Source organism: Saimiri boliviensis, chromosome 1 (genome assembly GCF_048565385.1).
Source record: "Saimiri boliviensis isolate mSaiBol1 chromosome 1, mSaiBol1.pri, whole genome shotgun sequence".
NCBI classification, from domain to species: domain Eukaryota; kingdom Metazoa; phylum Chordata; class Mammalia; order Primates; family Cebidae; genus Saimiri; species Saimiri boliviensis.
The window spans coordinates 30687328-30704099 of NC_133449.1; the positions used below are offsets into that span (position 1 = coordinate 30687328).

At 45.5% G+C, this 16772-nt stretch overlaps 2 protein-coding genes across 8 annotated transcripts in view; both read right to left on the bottom strand.

Annotated features, from left to right (window-relative positions):
- CAPN13 (calpain 13) overlaps nucleotides 1–4260 on the bottom strand; it is a 175878-nt gene extending 171618 nt beyond the window's left edge. For all 6 annotated transcript variants that reach the window (XM_074395684.1, XM_074395679.1, XM_074395681.1 and 3 more), the window contains exon 1: nucleotides 4176–4260. The gene's annotated coding sequence lies outside the window, so the exon portion shown is untranslated. The remainder of the gene's footprint in view (nucleotides 1–4175) is intronic.
- A 1068-nt stretch (nucleotides 4261–5328) lies between these two features.
- GALNT14 (polypeptide N-acetylgalactosaminyltransferase 14) overlaps nucleotides 5329–16772 on the bottom strand; it is a 234086-nt gene continuing 222642 nt past the window's right edge. Inside the window, exons 14-16 of one of the 2 annotated variants that reach the window (XM_074395691.1) lie at nucleotides 14097–14216; nucleotides 11162–11277; nucleotides 5329–5520 (exon numbers count right to left, since the gene is read on the bottom strand). In XM_074395691.1, the coding sequence (XP_074251792.1) occupies nucleotides 5340–5520; nucleotides 11162–11277; nucleotides 14097–14216 (417 nt within the window). In that variant the 3' untranslated portion in view covers nucleotides 5329–5339. Of the gene's footprint in view, nucleotides 5521–11161; nucleotides 12931–14096; nucleotides 14217–16772 lie in introns of those variants that run through there. The other variant, XM_003943981.4, reaches the window with a different exon arrangement.

Sequence of the window (16772 nt, forward strand, 5' to 3'; positions counted from 1 at the left end):
CCATAGATGATTAGAAATTTGAGAAAATCTTCCAAGCTGAAAGACAGAGAACAAAGCAAAGAAACAAATCCAAAGAAAATTAGAGAATTCCATAAAGGTGTATGAAGGGAAAGAAGCCATCTAACATAGAACAAATAAATCGTATAAGAATAAAACTCCAAAAATATAGGATATAGAGTTTCCAGATTGAAATTTGGAAAGATCAGACAACCAGGTATAAGGAGATGGTTTAAAAGCTTCCAGGGAGGAGGGAAAACAATAACAAACTAAAGAAAATGATTACATTGATATCAGACTGCTTGGGGGCAGTAGTGGAAACCAGAGAACAATAAAACCATTTTTAGCAATTTATTCTGTCTTGTGAATTTTTCAGTGTCTCAGGAGAGTGGCACTGACTGCTCTTTGTCTGGACTGTCTTTTCCAGTTTGTTGGTATAGTGAACAGCCTTGGAATGTGAAAACAACGTTTCCCTCAGGAGCGAAACGTAAGCATGCCCATTATAAAGATTTGGGTTCCCTAAGCTCAGGATTCCTTTCTTGTAATGCTATCCATTGTGTGTGTATGGCATCATTTGCAAAATTTGCAAACCTCTTTGCAAACTCTGTGAGAATCAGGGTTAAGGGAATCAGAACAAACAATGCTGATATCCTGACTTCTCCCACTGCTGTGAGTAATAAACTGCCTTTATCTCTGACCCAGGAGTCTTGTGTTTTCTGTCAGCGTCCGTGAAACTGTGGTAGGCTAACTTGTTAGCTTATAAATAGGGTGAAATCTCAGGACTCTTCATAGAACTTGACAACAATGCCTCAGGCTTCAGAAGAAAAATGATTTTCATCTTGGAATTTAATATGCAATCAAAGTAGAAAACAAATGTGAAGTAGAATAAGGACATTTTTCAAATTCAAATTTTATACCTTTACAAATCAAATTCAAAAAATTGACCTCTGATGTATCCATTCTTAGAATGTACATGAGAATGTTGTATAGCAAACAAAATCAAAGAAACAAAAAAAGAAGTAAGTTATGAAATAGGAAGATACATGGTTTTATGATTCAGGAAAGAGGGGAACCAGAATTAGAGCTAAAAGAAGGAAATCCCTAGGATGTTTGCTATGCAGCACACATAGAAAGCAACTAATAACACTGGAACATTTGATCATAGAGCCTCCTGAGTGAAGGCTCTTAAGGAAAAGAAAAAAAGGGAAATGATGATTCACTTGAGATTATGGAAAGTGTTATTCTGGCATGTTGGAAAATTTGGAGAAACGCATCAAAGATAGAAAACTAGGGAAGTGAAAAAATATTGAGGCCATTATTAATTCCAGGAAAAACAAAAGATTGTACAAGAAAAGAGGTTTATTGTAATTCACTATTTGGCTTAGTACATAAATGCTGATTATTGGTTTTGCCAAAAATTATTTTATAAACATGTCACAGAGATAAAAGGAGAAAAATGCAAGCAGTGGTGTGGAAAAACTAAGTCCTTATATACCATGGCATGAAGTCAATAGATAATGTCTAAAACTCCTATTTCGAGAAATAGCAGAATAATTTTTAAATTGTAGAAGTAAATGCCAGGGGCAAGACCTAGAAGTGTGAAGGATGACTGTCTCTGGGGAAAGGGAGTGTGTGTGGACTAGGGGATTTCTATATGTAAGCATCACTTCAACAACTATTACCTTGATAAAAAAGTAGAAACGAGCTTTTTAAAGTGACAAAGCTTCCTGATATGGCCCTTTAGTGGGCTGGATGTCCTTTTATTCAGTCAAACTGGCCAAGTTATTGTCATCTCACAACATCAGCTTTTCTTGTCATGATTGGAAAAGACAATTTGAAAAATATGTTACATTTTGAGCTTTTCAGTTGCTTGACATATAACATTATTCTCATGGTTTTTTAAGTTAGATTTTTCTAAAAGTGAAACTTTCTAGAAGAAAAGGAAAGAGAACAGGGGCCCTATAGCTAAGTGTATTCCAGCTCTGCCTGCCCCCTTACTTGTTGTGTGTCCTTGGATAAGTTATTGCACTTCTCTGAGTGCTATTTCTTGCCCTGTGGATCAGGATAACACCACCTTCCTCTCACATCAGTTACAGGCAGGGCTGGAGGATCTTAGCTCACTGTAGCCTCAGTAGACCTGGTTACTTGCACTGAGCAAGTGTTCAGTAATTACTGATTTGATTTGAGTAAATTAGGAATGACTTCTAAAGATGTTTTAAAAATGGAGGCAAGTAGTTGCTATAATTTGGGCCCAGGGCTGCACAAAGCTGGAGTTGGACTAGAGATCCTCTTTTCAAAGTTCTATTCATGCTCAGTAGTCTAGACTTCCCTTTCATTCTGCCATAGAAATACAGAATTCAAGGAATACAAGTTGGGCTATTGCAGTTAGAAAGACTCAGTAGAGAAGAGACAGAGATCATTGCACTTGTTTTTACAGGAATGGCTGGTTTTATAATGGAGCATTCCCAGCAGTTGAAGGGATGAAATCTTCAGGTCATGCTCCTGACATTGTAGCTTCTGGCTCTGGAAGCTGAACTACTTCCGGTGGTTGGAACATGTCTACCTGTGGCCACCTGTAGTTGGCTGTTACCCTGAAGCTGGCTGGGTCTGTATGTCTAGAAGTCAGCTGTAGCTGGGGAGGGTAGTGAGTGGTCATCCCTCTGGACTCTTAGCTTACAATCCCCCATTTTTAGATGGCCAGTCCTCTCAGGGAGCCTGGGAACCCTGGGGACAGTGGGGGAGTCCTCTCTGATCCTGCTCTCTCCAGGCAGCTTCAGAACATCCTGAAGCTCCTGCTGGGTTTGTACTAACAGTTCCCCAGAGCCGGAGCACAGAAGCACCTGATTGTCCATTGTCAGAGGCTGGGTCTGAGAGTTTTTCATCAGCTTCATGACCCCACATAGACAGTTCTTGGTAGTTAGAATGAACTACAGTCTCTTTGTGCTATCCAAGTTGCAAGGACCTATTCTGGACGGAGAAATGATCCTGACCTGTTTGATTAGACATGGAAGCAGATGGATGAAGGGGCAGCTGCATCTGGAAGACCTGGCTGGGTCTATTCAGGTTCAGTTTGATAAGCATCCTTGAGAGCCAGACCCTACCAGAGTCAGTGTGGGTCCCATCCTCTGAGGAGTTTACACACAGTGGGGGTGGGGAGACCGATGCATGGACAGAGGACATGCAGGTAATGGAGTGAGTGTTAAGATAGGCTGTGCAGAGAGTCACCTAGGAACACAGAAGGATATGGAGACACAGAGTGTTCCCGGAGGACACAAGGGTGCTATGGGGACACAAAGGGAACACCTGCCTCCCACAGCCCTCTTGCTGGGGGCTCAGAAAGCAACTCCTTGAAGAGAGTTTCTCCTTCCTTCAGTCCAGTGTTCTTCTCCAATCTCAAAACAACTATTGTAAAGTTCATGAAGATAATACCTCAAGATATTACAGTGAGGATTAAATCAGGTACTCAAAGCAAATGTGGGCTCCTGTGTCTAGAATTCTGCCCTTTCTTCCTCTTGTCCTGTCAACTTCACAGCTCAGCCCTCCGATTCTCTGCAAAGCTTCTCCTTTCTCTCCTCTGTGCCCCTCGGACACAAGCAACCTCTGTGATAGCAGTGATTCCCACCAAGCACATCCTCCCTCCCATTTTCTCTTTCCCTCCTCTCACTCTCAAATAGGACCTCCTCTCCTGTGCTTGCTGTCCTTGAAGGCAAGGACTGGTGGCCAGTTTCTTTCATAGTGCCTGTTATATAGCAGGTGCCTAGTAAATATTTATTGTTCAGTGATTTACATATGCATTTGGGGAGCTGATGCCATGTCAATTGGGAGACATAGCCACTGAGAAGAGGCTCTCGCTCTACCATGTCTATCACCTGGGCAAACTGGACCAGTTATTTAACTTCTCTGAGGCTCCAGTTCCTCATCTATAAAACTGTGATAATATCTGTCTGGAATATTGCTTGCAGTAAATAAGAGTGAACGTCAAACACATAAACAGCATCAGCACGTAATAGCAGCTCACTAAATGCTATGTCCCCTCTCCCTTCCCTACCTAACAAATGACCCGTGAATGAGTAAGTCTGAGTCAGTGGGGCTAACCATTTGTGAGTGACATAGAACTACTCAATTTTAAAAATCAGCTCACGAGGGAGTTTTCCACAAGGTACTTCAACTCTACTTACAGCATTTTCTTTCTGATGAGTTGCGATTTTCTCTTCAGTGTGAGAGGCAGCAGAACCAAAACTCAAGAACTGAAGCGTGGACTTCTTGGACTTGAATGTCACTTCTACTGCAAGTTGTGTGACTTTGGACAAGTTACTCACTTCTAAGATGGAGATAATAAGAGTAGCTGTTACTATATGGCTACTATTTTTATGTGCATTGACTAAGGTAAATTCCTTAAAACTAAGAACAATGCTAGGCACCAAGCAAGCACTGTATAAGTGGTTGCTATGCTACTAGTATTTCTCTTGTGTGTGTCTGTTTTGCAATTAAGAAATTAAGCCTGGTTATTGGATGCTGAAATAGATCAATTAAATATGGGGGCTGTGAAGGCGTTTACCCAGTAAGCCCAGCAGGATCTACTTGGCACGAAGGCCATCTTCTTACCTTGCTCCATCTTCCCTCCTCCCTCTTCTCCTCTGTCTCCCACATCCACCCCCACAACGGGAAAATAGCCACTGTCTATATTTTGCTCTGACTGTCAGTAACATAGTCCAGGTCTCACACCTCTAGAGTCTTTAACAGGCCCTGCCTTCACAGAATCTCACCTGCAAAACACCTTCCTCCATGCAACTGGGACAATCTTCCTCTTCTTACATCCTTCTTACAATGCTACTCCCTTGCTCCAAAGCCTTCAGTGGCTCACAGCTGCTTTACTTGTTTAAGTGCAGAATCCTCTGCCTGGCATTCAAGGTCCCCTTCCCAGCCTTACCTGCCTCCCACTTTTTTCCATGTGTCCTACACCAAGGCTGGTTGACTTGCTCCACATTCCCTGAGAAAGGCCTGTCCTTTCTTGTTTCTTTGCTTGTGCTGACGTTGTTCTTACCACCTAGGACGTATCTGGACCAGGTGTCCAGAGCAAGGGGACAGGAGGTAAAGGACCCAAAGCTCCAGTGGCCCCAGTTTGGCGAGATGGAGAGACCCCACACCCAGAGCGGATGCCTCCTGGGTAGGCAGTAGAAGCACAGGCTGGACCTGACACATCTGGAGTAGCTCCCAAACTGAAAATCATGCAGGTGCCAGGCTGAAGGGAGGCAGAATTCAGGCGTGAGAGCTGAACCTGTGGGTCAGACCAGAAGTATCTAACTAAGGGTAAGAAGCAGAGCTGGAGCTGGCGCTATTCCCTACATGTTGGCGAGAGGCATGGCCTCCTCATGAGGAGAAGGGAGCTTCTGGGTGTGCTGGGCCCCGCCTCCAGGTCCTTTTTGTGGTGTCTCCTGCCCTTTTCTTCCACAGCACACAGACACTGCACATGGCGTGGCTTCTCCACGGGGCCCAGCAGAGGAGGGAACGACCTGTGGACAGCTGGGAAAGGAACAGAGGGCTGAGATCACCTAAGAACTGCATGCAACCAAAGGGCACAAACCAGTGGGGGCACCATTCAGGGAGCTGATCCTCACTGCCCTTTTCTGTTTACTTTCCCTCCTGATCTCATCCCCAGTTTGGGACCCATGAGTTGTGCTTGCAGGGTATCTGAGTCTTCTCCAGGATTACATTCCCCAGGCAACTCCACAGGGAAGTCTCAGCCTGTCCTCTAATGGACCTCTGAGGATTGAAGAGTACAATAAACTGAAGGTTTTGTCTTCCCAAATTCATATGTTGAAATCCTTACCCCAAAGGTGAGGGTGTTAAGGAGTGCAGTGGGTGGGACCTCTGTGAGTGGGATTAGTGCCCTTATAAAAGGGACCCCTGGAGAGCGAACTCTCTCATCCTCATTTTGCCAAGTCAGGACACAGGAAGAAAGTGAGTCCTCATCAGATACCAATGTGTTGGCACCATGATCTTGGACTCCCCAACCTCCAGAACTATAAGAAATAAATGCTTCTTTGTTTAAGCCACTCAGGGAGTGACATGTTATAGCAGCTTGCACAGACTCAGACAAAGGGTCATCCCTTGACACTCACAGGCCCTCCCCTCTGCTCTGGGACCTGAAGTTTAATCCTCATGATGAACTACAGGATGACAAACATTTCTGAGGACATATATATGTGCCTGGCTCTGTGCTGAGAACCTTACATGAATCATTTCAATCAATCTCACAGTAAAATTATGAGGCAGGTATGATTATTAGCTTCTTGACAGGGGAGAAGAATTGAGTTCAGATGGGTTAAGTAACTTGCTCTTAGTCACAGAGCTGAGAACTAGAGGAACCAGGGTCTGAACCTGTGTTACCTACCACCAGAGCTCATAGGACTAGCCTTTATGCTTTAGTGGGGCATGTCGATCAAAGTGAAAGAGAAGCTCAGCCTCACAGGAAAGATTTTTGCTTTAAGTTCGGGTAGGAGAGATATGTCTGCCACTCAGTTGCTAGGGAGGGGTTGGCAGAGGGGAGGCAAAAAGAGGGATCAAGAAGAGAGGGGAAATTGAGGTGAGCAGCAGCCTTGGAGGAGATTCTGGAGGCAAAGAAGAGGGAGCTCATTCCAAATGTCCTCAAACTCTTCCACTATTGGAGGAGAAAGCTATTTTCAGTGAAAGGAAAGGAATCTGGGGCCTGGGTGGAATGGAGGGGCACCATCTTCTTGCTGTGGGGACAGGCATAGGGTGTCTCTTGAGCTGCAAGGCAGGTGTGCAGAATAAAATAGAAGGCCTGGCTGTCTGTTGCCACCCTCCATCTGCTGATCTCAGTGCTATTAATGAGAACAGCTTTTGGAAAGAGCTTCATCTCTCTGTTGACTCCTATTTAGCCTCTGGCTGTCAGGTCACCCACGGTCACACCAAAAGCACCCTGCAGGGTGGATGAAGGCAGGAACCCATTTTCTTTCCTTCATCTCAGGAAGCGGTGAAGCTCCACTGTTGAAGCTGCTTTGTCTTCCAGAGCAAAGGACCCACTGCCCCCTCACCGATGGCAGCCCTTCACCCCAGCACTGTGGCTGGCCCAGCAAAGAATCACTTTTGGAGGCTGAAATTTCTCAGAGGGCCATCCAGCTGGCCATTCCCAGGGGCACTCACTACTCCTTGCTGCATCTGGACAGTGAATTATTGCAGCTTGTTATCTTCAGCAGCAGGTGCAAGCATTCTGGGCTGTCCTTCCAGAGTGAGGCTGCAGAGTGAGGCCAGGTAATATTTACTGGCTCAAATGAATAAGGTAACTAGCCCTGTCACAGCACAGAGGATGTGTCTCTCACCCAAGGTTTTTTTTTTCTCCTTCTCTCTTCATTATGTTTGTAATTTTGTTTTATTATTTCCCATTGGAAAGCTGTGAAATGAAAATGATGCAATCTACTGCTGTGAAATAATGTCGTGCTCAAGTCCTTTTCCAATAAGCCCTGAGGTTTGCACTGTGATGGCTTCATTAAATTAGTCAGCTCCATGGCAAATGGAAAAGTGCTTAGAGCTTTGGAGTCTGCTAATCTGAGTTGGGCTGCCAGAGTCCACAGACCACGAGGGAGCTTGGGCGGTTGGCTCTGGATGGTGCGGGAGAAGAAGTGCCCATCTGCCATGTGGGGCATCTCAGAGACCACGTCTGCACAGCTGCCAGACTGTTGATATAACCCACAAACCTTCACCATACCTCTTTGTGCCAGACGTTGTCCTGGGTGCTAAGAGAATGAATGAGTTAGGGCAGGATGGTGGCTCAGTGTGTGGAGTCAGGGAAAGCAAGGGCAATTAACTCTCCTATGGGTAAACTACGGTAGACCATAGGTACAAGGTGGACCTCTCTTTCAAGGACAGCCAAGACACAGGTTGCCATATGTGAGTGAATCTGCCTGAGATTCATGTAGATAAAATACATGGCTTCCCCCCAACCCTTCCATCACCATCCCCCAGAGTTTATAAGAACAAATTATCTCTTTTTGGGCTCTACTGAAATATTAAAGACTTTCATTACTGATAGTTCTTTCCAGTTAGCATTTTCAGTATTAAGCTCTGTCATGATGAAGTAAAATATGCATGATCCCTAAATCTATGTGTATTACAACAAGATTTTTATTGTTATAAATTTGTCTTCTCGGTCCTCTGTTTCTGCTTTTGCTGTCTTTTCAAAACCCTAACATTTGATAACTGTAGCCAGGAGGTAATTAGGAAGTGGTACTAAAGAATCACAGGCTTATGCTCTCACTCATTCACAGAAATTTATTGAGTGTCTACAGTAAGATATGGTTCCATAACCAGTGGGAAAGACAGTGATGACAGCTAATTATAGCACTAAGGGATTTTGGTCTGAGTTTGCAGAGGGAGCTCCCTTCCCCCCACATATATAAATATTAAATAAAACAATTTGAAATCACAGCTGCATTTGAAAGAAAAAATGGAGAAATTCCAAATTCTAAAAACAAGTGAGAATTCAGAGTCAGAGTCGTGAATGAGTGCTGAAGGGGAACTGAAGCCAGGTGCATATCAACAGGGCTGGGGCTTTAACACCCAGGCAGGCACAGATGTGAAAACCACAGCCTCATGGGTGGCAGAGGCCAGAAATGGGGCCCTTCTATAGTTGTGTTGTAGAGAGGCTAGACAACCCCATCCACCAGCTGGGTGAGTGGTGATGGCATGGAGCAGGAGTAAAATTTTGGGTAGAAAAATGACAATCTGGAAAAGATCAAAATCCAAGCTTATGCCAAGTTATAGAGTGGGGGTCCAAATTCTCATCACTCACAGTGTGGAAACCACCAACAGAGACATCAATGTACAAATCCATTTGTAGTCTATGAAACCCAGTAGGATGCCAGCAGAGGCAAAGGTAAATCTTCCCTGAGGCATGCCTCCACAAGCAGGGCCCCTGGGATACCTAGAGGAAGAAACTCCTGCTGAAGATGAGTTCACAGGGAGAAATTACAAAGCACAGAAGGAAACTGTGGGTAAGTCTCAGATCACTGAAGAGAGTGAGTCTCAGATCCAGCATGGTACCAGGCTCAACCACCCATGCTGAGTTCAGATTTACCTAAAAACCCCCATTTCTCCCTGTTCACTCAACACCATCATGACTTCTAATCCAAATAGCAAAGCATGCCTGCTATGCTCACATGCATACATACACACACACAACATATATATATATATATATATATATATATATATATAATATATAAAATATTCATATGTATGTATAAACTCTTTCCTTTAATATATATATTCTATATGTGTGTATACATATATATATATACACACATATATATGTCTGTATAAATTCCCTTTCCTTTAATATATATATATATTCTATATGTGTGTGTGTATATATATATACACACACACATATATATATACACATATATGTCTGTATAAATTCCCTTTCCTTTTATATATATATATATATTCTATATGTGTGTATACATATATATATATATACACACACATATATATACACATATATATGTCTGTATAAATTCCCTTTCCTTTAATATATATGTATATTCTATATGTGTGTGTATATATATATATATACACACACATATATATATTTGTATAAATTCCCTTTCCTTTAATACACACAGCACACCAATAAAATACTCAGATGTCTACACTGCTTCCACTACCAGATGCAACCTTGGGGGACGGAGCTTCTGCCACACCTGGCTGCTTCCTCACCTGGCAGTATGGTGAGACTGCTCTAGGGTGATGACTCTCCAAGCGTGGTTTGAAGTCTAAATCTTGTGAGCTCTTAAGATCCTCAGAGCGTAGGTCTTTTTTGTTGTCATAGGCTGGTATCATTTGACAAACTTTCACCTTCACTCACAGCTACTGATGACCTACTAAGTGTGCTATTCCAGGTTACTAAATTTTGGCATTCAAACTCAATATTCAGAATTGCCTGAGGGCTCTCATTCAGTATTCACCAAAATTCCAGACAGCCAGGGAAGGCTTGGCCACACTCATTCTGTGCTGCACATGTGCAGGCAAAGGCTTCCCTCGGGCTGGAGAATGTGACTATCCCACCCAGTGGTTGTCAGCTTTGCCGTGAATTGGTGGAGGCTCAGAATGGCTGCTTTGCTTGCTTTTAAATCCTAAACTCCTCTTGCTTGAGCTGCATCACCCTCAGGTTAGTGGCTAGAGAGCATTTGGATAACTGCACAGCTGTAGGAATTCCTATTTGCACCATCAGAGTTTTGAATCTCCATTTTTCACTAAGGAGGCTTTAAGACACATGCACGGCAGATCACGTGACAGCCACCCTATCTCCTTTAGCAAATTACCCTCCACACCCTTTAAGGTGACTCTTCATTATCAACCCAAGGGCTTTGGCTCTCAGAGGGAGGTCAGGGGGATGGCTGAGCCACATCAAAATAGGCTGCGATAAGGCATGTTTGTCCCTCTAGGGCTGAGGCCTTCATTCCTCTACTCCCATTCCTCTGGGTGTTTGAGAAGGACCCAACATCACCTGCATTCTGTGACTTTACAGGGGTAGTAAAACATAAATAATGTCACTTGTCTCAGACAAGGAATAGTTTTTCAATCATCCATTTAGGAAAACACCCACTGAGGGCTGAAGTGCCCAGTCCAGAGGTGGGGATAAAGAAGAGGTAACTTTCTTGCCACCAGGGAGCTCAAAGACAGGCACATACACTGAGGGTGACAGAGGACAGATGAGGACAATCCCAGGCTCTCTTATATTTATTCTAGTGCAGTACCTGTTTCACTACATAGGGGAGAGGTTGCTGGTGAACGTGCCTGTTCTTGTTCTTCTCTGCAGGCCTGGTTTCAACTGTGTGGACACAGAGCTTAGGAGCCATCAGAATGTCTTCTATAGATGGCTTTGTTGACCATGGCCTCCCTTCCTTTTCCCAGTGTGGAGTGAAACAGCTTCAACAAGAAAGCCACATCCTAACTACAGAAGGCCACAAGGGCATTGCAGAAACAAAGAGATCCAGCACCGGAGGAGCTCCTGGGGCTGCACACACTCGACTCTTTACTTTCCAAGTCTATAGCAGTCTGCAGTAATGGATTTTATAATGATGAGCTTGAACTAATTCCCATCACTGAAGGGCTTTCTGGATGAAGGGGAAATGGATACCTGCTTAGAATATTATAGTTCCTGTGGTTGGCAGATTCTAAAATGGCTCCCAGCAATCGCTGCCTCCTGACATTAATTCTTTCTCTTGAGTATGGGCTACACCTGATGCCTTGCTTCTGTAAAATAAAATATGCCAAAAGCAATGGTAAGTAACTTATAACAGAGAGGAGGGTATAAAAGACTGTGACGTCTGTCTTGGTGGCACACTTGCCATCCTGGCTTGCTTGCCTGAGTGAAGCAAGCGGGGATGCTGGAGAGTCCCATATGGCAGGGGACTGAGGGCAGCCTCTGGCCAACAGCCTGAGAGGAACCAGATCCTTCGAACAACCACAGAGTGAGCTTGGAACAGATCCTGCTCTGGCTGAACCTTGAGATGACAGTGGCCCTGGCCAACACCTTCATGGTAGCCTTGTAAGACACCCTGAAGCAGAGGACCTCACTAATATATGCCTGTAGCCTTGACCCACAGAAGCCATGAGGGAATAGATGTGTGTTTCTTCAGGCTGCCAAATTCTGGGGTCATTTGTTACACAGCAGTGGGTAACAAAGTCAGTTACCAAACAGCATGTAGAAAACTCTTCTGGGCAGAGAAGGTATGGGCATATTTTGGGAGCTTCAAACAATATGGATTGGTTCTTCTCTTAAACCCTAGTCAATAAGAATGGACAACTACCATAACCCATTCCTAGGGCACACCAGTACTCGGGATTTATTAGGGTGAGAAACTTTTATGCTGAAGGCCATAGGCCATAAAGCCCTAGCAGCCATAGAGACCATCTAGGGTAGTGTTTTTAACCAAGGAGTGGTGTCAGAATCAGCTGAGATGTCTGGACTCTACCCTGCACCTACTGAACTAGGATCTCCACAGAGGAGCCTAGAGCCTCCAAATTAGACAATTCCCTGGAATGAGGCAGGTGTGCATCACCAATAGAACCCCCTGATCTGATCCCACTCTCTCTCCCACTTTGACATAACCGGAAATGGTGGGCCAAAGGAGCTACATGTCACTTTAAGATACCACAGCCAGTTGGTGGTAGCCCAGGATAAGGGCACAGGTCTCCCATCTCCTTGTCTTTTTTGTCCACTCTGCCACAGATGCCTCCCCACCCCATGCCCCTGTTCCATGAACAGCTCAGCTTAGCCCTGAGCCAACATAAGAAGAAAAGAGCAGGAGATGCCCAGAGACAACTTCTAAGGTTCTCTTTATTTGTTTTGAAAACAACCTCCATTCTTCATCTCTCAATGTAGTCCTGGCCTGGTGACAAAGAAGGCTTTTCTCTCTGGCCTCCAGAGAGTGCTTTCTTTGTAAGAAAAGCAACAACAAACACTTCCCATTAGGTTCCTGTCTCCAGATACCAATCAGGGAAAGACTGGCAAGGACTGGAACATAACAGCCTTGAGAACATGTGGGATTTGTCTCTGAGCCCCATTGGCTTGTGATGTTTTCCTCTGTCCTCCCTGAGACAGTTGCTCCTATCCTGGGGGGCTCTGCCTCTACCTCCCAGTCCAGGATGTCCGGGGTGGTCACGGGCTGCTTGCTGCCCAGTTTCCAGTCTGTTCTGGTCCAGGGAAGCACCACCCCGTAGCCCTTGCTGCTTCTGGCAGGGTCCTCAAGAGCTCACCATGTCCCAGTGCTGGCTCATGAGCGAGGACTCACATGGGTTGACGACAATTTCCTTGCCATTCTCGGTGCCATCACCGAACATATCTGTATCTAGGCAGAGGTGGGATGCTATATGCTCAATGTGGGAACCAGTTTTGGTCCATTGCTGGGAAGACAAAGAGGAGAGTGAATGAACTAGGTGCTATCAGTAATATGGGAATTCTGGCATCATCAGAAAGGTGGATGCCTCATGTCTAGGGTCACTCAGAGACTTGATTTTATGGTTTCATGGAGCACTAAAACTGCAACTAATTGCTCTGCCAGGTATTGTTGTTGGTTTCTTTTTTTAAATTGGATTTAAAAAAAGTTAAAAGCAAAATCAATATGTTTACTAGGAAAACTCATTAGGAGGCAATAACTTTCCAAGCAATAGCCCAGAAAACGTGAAGCGAGTTAGTCACAGGAGCAACCTGAGAAACGATCCACACTTAGTATCTGCACGATGGCAAAGAAGTGGGGAAGAGCAGGGGGTGGTGGGAGCAGCGAGTGTGATGGCAGGAGGAGCCAGGGGCTCCTTGAAAATGTGTGAGCACTCAAGGGGCCAGAGCAGAGAGATGGGTCTCAGGTAGCAGGTTCTCACACTTGACCTTGCATGACAAAGGAGGGACTGGACACAGGGAAAGCACCCTGGAGCAGGCTCTGAGTGCTCTGCTGCATAGAGACAGTCTCAGCTGCCCTGTGCAGTGGGCATCCTCAACCCTGATTCGGAGAGGAGGAAATGGACACTCAAAGAGGTCCAGTAGTCTGCCATGGGTCACACAGCCAGTGAGCCATAAAAGGCATTCGAATCTTGCTCTCTTTAACACCAATACCCAGTTGGCAAGCAACTGATGGAGACAACACTTTGCTGCTAGAGGAACTGGGCATTTGATGCATCCAGAATGCTAGGAACTTTGGGGGACACATTGCCAGAGCCCAGGGCCCTGAAGGCAAAGGCCAAGTCTTCCTCATCCTTGGAACCCTGAGATCCTTGTCTGGGATCCCAGGTGGGGAACAGAGCAATGACAGGACAGTAGAAGACGAGCGGGCATGATACGGTCAGTGGAGGTCAGTAGGCTTTCATGGGGCAGGCTGATCAGTGAGAGTGGAGGTGCCATTGCTGCTAGCATCACAGAGGGGATCCCAGGCAGCACTTTCCCTCCCTCCCCTGACCGCTCTTACCAAGTCTTCCTCTTCAACAATTCCTCTCTTTTCCTGGTCATGAGACTAAGCCCTAAACAGGCAGTCATATTATGAAGATGGCCACATCCCAGGGACCTGCTGAGCACTTACCTGTCTGTCATCTCCATTCTTGCAAAGGGCAAGAACTACTGGGGCGCCAGGGAACAAGGTGATGACCGACAGGCACAGCTCCTCCTGGAGGATCTGCTGGGTGTACGTGAAGGCCCACACCTGGGGAGAAGGAGACCAGGAAGGTTTGTTCAGGATCTAGGAAGCTAACCACATCTATGGGCGTGATTAGTACAGGCTGGTAAGAAGCACCAGGGGTCCCGGTAGACAATAATCATCAGGGTCACCTTGAAAATGCTACTCCAGTGCAAGAGACTCAGAGGTCATATCTCTATGGAAATCTTCATCTCATACCCCATGAAGGGGCCTGGGCCATTCAGGCTGCCTCTGCGAGTCCTGAACAATTCTGGGATTTGGGCAGGAGCCTGAACAAAAACCCCAGCTGAGCTGTGTGGTTCACAGTTTCTGCTTGGAGAAAACGTCTCCAGGGGGTCTGTTCCAAACACCTGACTTTCAAGCATTCACATAGCAGGTCAACTCCCCACCCCTCCATACCACGTATCTTTAGACTGTCCCCCGTTCTTTGAAAGGGAGTCTGAGTCAGTATCTAGAGCACGAGAGTTATGACAACAGGCAGATAGAAGGACAAATGTAACAAGTGTTCCAAGGGAATGGATCAAGAAGGGCCGAGGGAAAGAAGAAGGTTATGAGGATTGAAATTATTTCAGGAAGGTGCATGTGCCAGGAAAATAGATCTTGTGGCCCCTGAACTCTTGCAGGAAGAGAAGCTGAGAAATGGGATTGACAAGCAGAGTTCTGTTGGCATCAGGAAAAAGGGCATGCTGTGTCATTCATTATGAAAAATGATTCCAACATTTTTCCTCCAAATTGCCAGAGATCACAGAAAAACGGTGGCTTATGAAGCCAGAAGCACTTTCCAGTACTTAATGCAGTGGGGCATCAAGTGCTGGTGTAATTGTTGTCGAAATGTGAACCTGGTCAAGAGCTTTTTTTCTTCAGGTTGTAAAATAAGGATAACATTGAACTTTTGCCTCCTTCCGGGGGCAAAGAAGGTGATTCCTGAGTGGGGAAGCTGCAGAGGATGCTTTGAGGGCTGCATCTGTTTCCACTACATATCTGAACCAAAGTGACCTGAGCCTCTGGACCAGGTCACTCACTGGCTACTTCTCCTTGGCCCTAGAAGGAAAAAGTCCACTTAGCAAGCCAGCCCCCTACTCCAGGGAAGGGGTCCCCCAGGCAGGCATGGTGGTCATCTGCCTCTCATTCTGCAACTTCCCTACCAGTCCCAGGTCCTCTCCCGACCTCCATGGGCTACTGAACATCTTTAATTGTTTTCTGGGACCTGGGCGGTTTCTCCTCCTCTCTGACAGGCTCAGGACCTTCTGCTGTCCTGAATGCGTCCACCCTGAGTCAACCTGACTTGCTGGACAGTGATGCCTGGCTCTCTTGATCTGGGACCCACCAGCCTAGTGGGAAAATGGCTCCTGCATAGGATTCTTTTGTACCTTTTCAAACTGCTGGTGTTGGGAGAAGACCTAGATCAGAACGTACTCCCTGGGGAAGGATACGGATACAGATGAAGCCAGACTGTCCATGAGTCTTGTTCTTACAGCAGGGCAATGGGTGCATGGGTGTTATTTATACTATTTGACTTCTGTATCTACAGATATTTGAGATTTTCTGGCCAGGCACAGTGGTTCATACCTGTAATCCCTGCACTTTGGGAGGCCAAGGCAGGCGGATCATCTGAGGTCAGGAGTTTGAGATCAGCCTGACCAACATGGTGTAACCTCATCTTTACTAAAAATACAAAAATTAATCAGGCGTGGTGGCAGGCACCTGGAATCCCAGCTACTCGGGAGGCTGAGGCAGGAGAATCACTTGAACCCAGGAGGCAGAGGTTGCAGTGAGCCACCTTAGCCTGGGTGTCAGAGTAAGATTCCATCTCAAAAAAAAAAAAAAAGGAAAGAAATTTTCTATAATAAAAAGTCATGAGATACATTCCTTGGGACATATCAGGAAGTTCTTCTCTGGCCTTGTGAACATCACACTCGACACATCCCGTTTGCCTTTCTCCAGGATAAGCTGAAAGGGGAAAGAAGTCTGTCTGCACAGAGCTGGTGCAATGACCAGGGTGCTGCTGCTAGTAAGAGCTGACATTTATTGAGCGCTGATGATGTGCCCAGCATTATCCTGACAACTTTACACAGACTGATTAATTTTCATAAGAATCCTATTAAATAGGTATTAATTACTATTACCCTCGTTTTCTAGATAATGAAACCAAGGCTCGGAGAGGCTATCCAAATTCATACACCAGCAAGTGACCCCCACACCAACTCTCTCCGGCAGCTCTGCTCTTGCTGATGCTGGAGAGTCAGGGCTGGCTCTGAGCTCTTTTAGACAACTTTAATCCAGGGAGAAGACACCTGCCCCTGAGATTCCTCTTCCAGGTTGTAAACATTAAAACCATAGATCAGCTCCTCCTTGACAGGGGAGAGTGGCAGGAGATTCTTCTTCTTGACCAGTTTCCAATGACAACCTTTATGAAAAGATGAACAAAGGTTGTACTCCCTTACCAAACTCTGGGGTGGGGCAGGCCAGACAGTAGCGCCCTCCCTCATATTTGGAGTAATTGGGCCATGAGTATGAATGGAGACCCACACTCCTGATTCCACACCAGACCGTCAGATACAC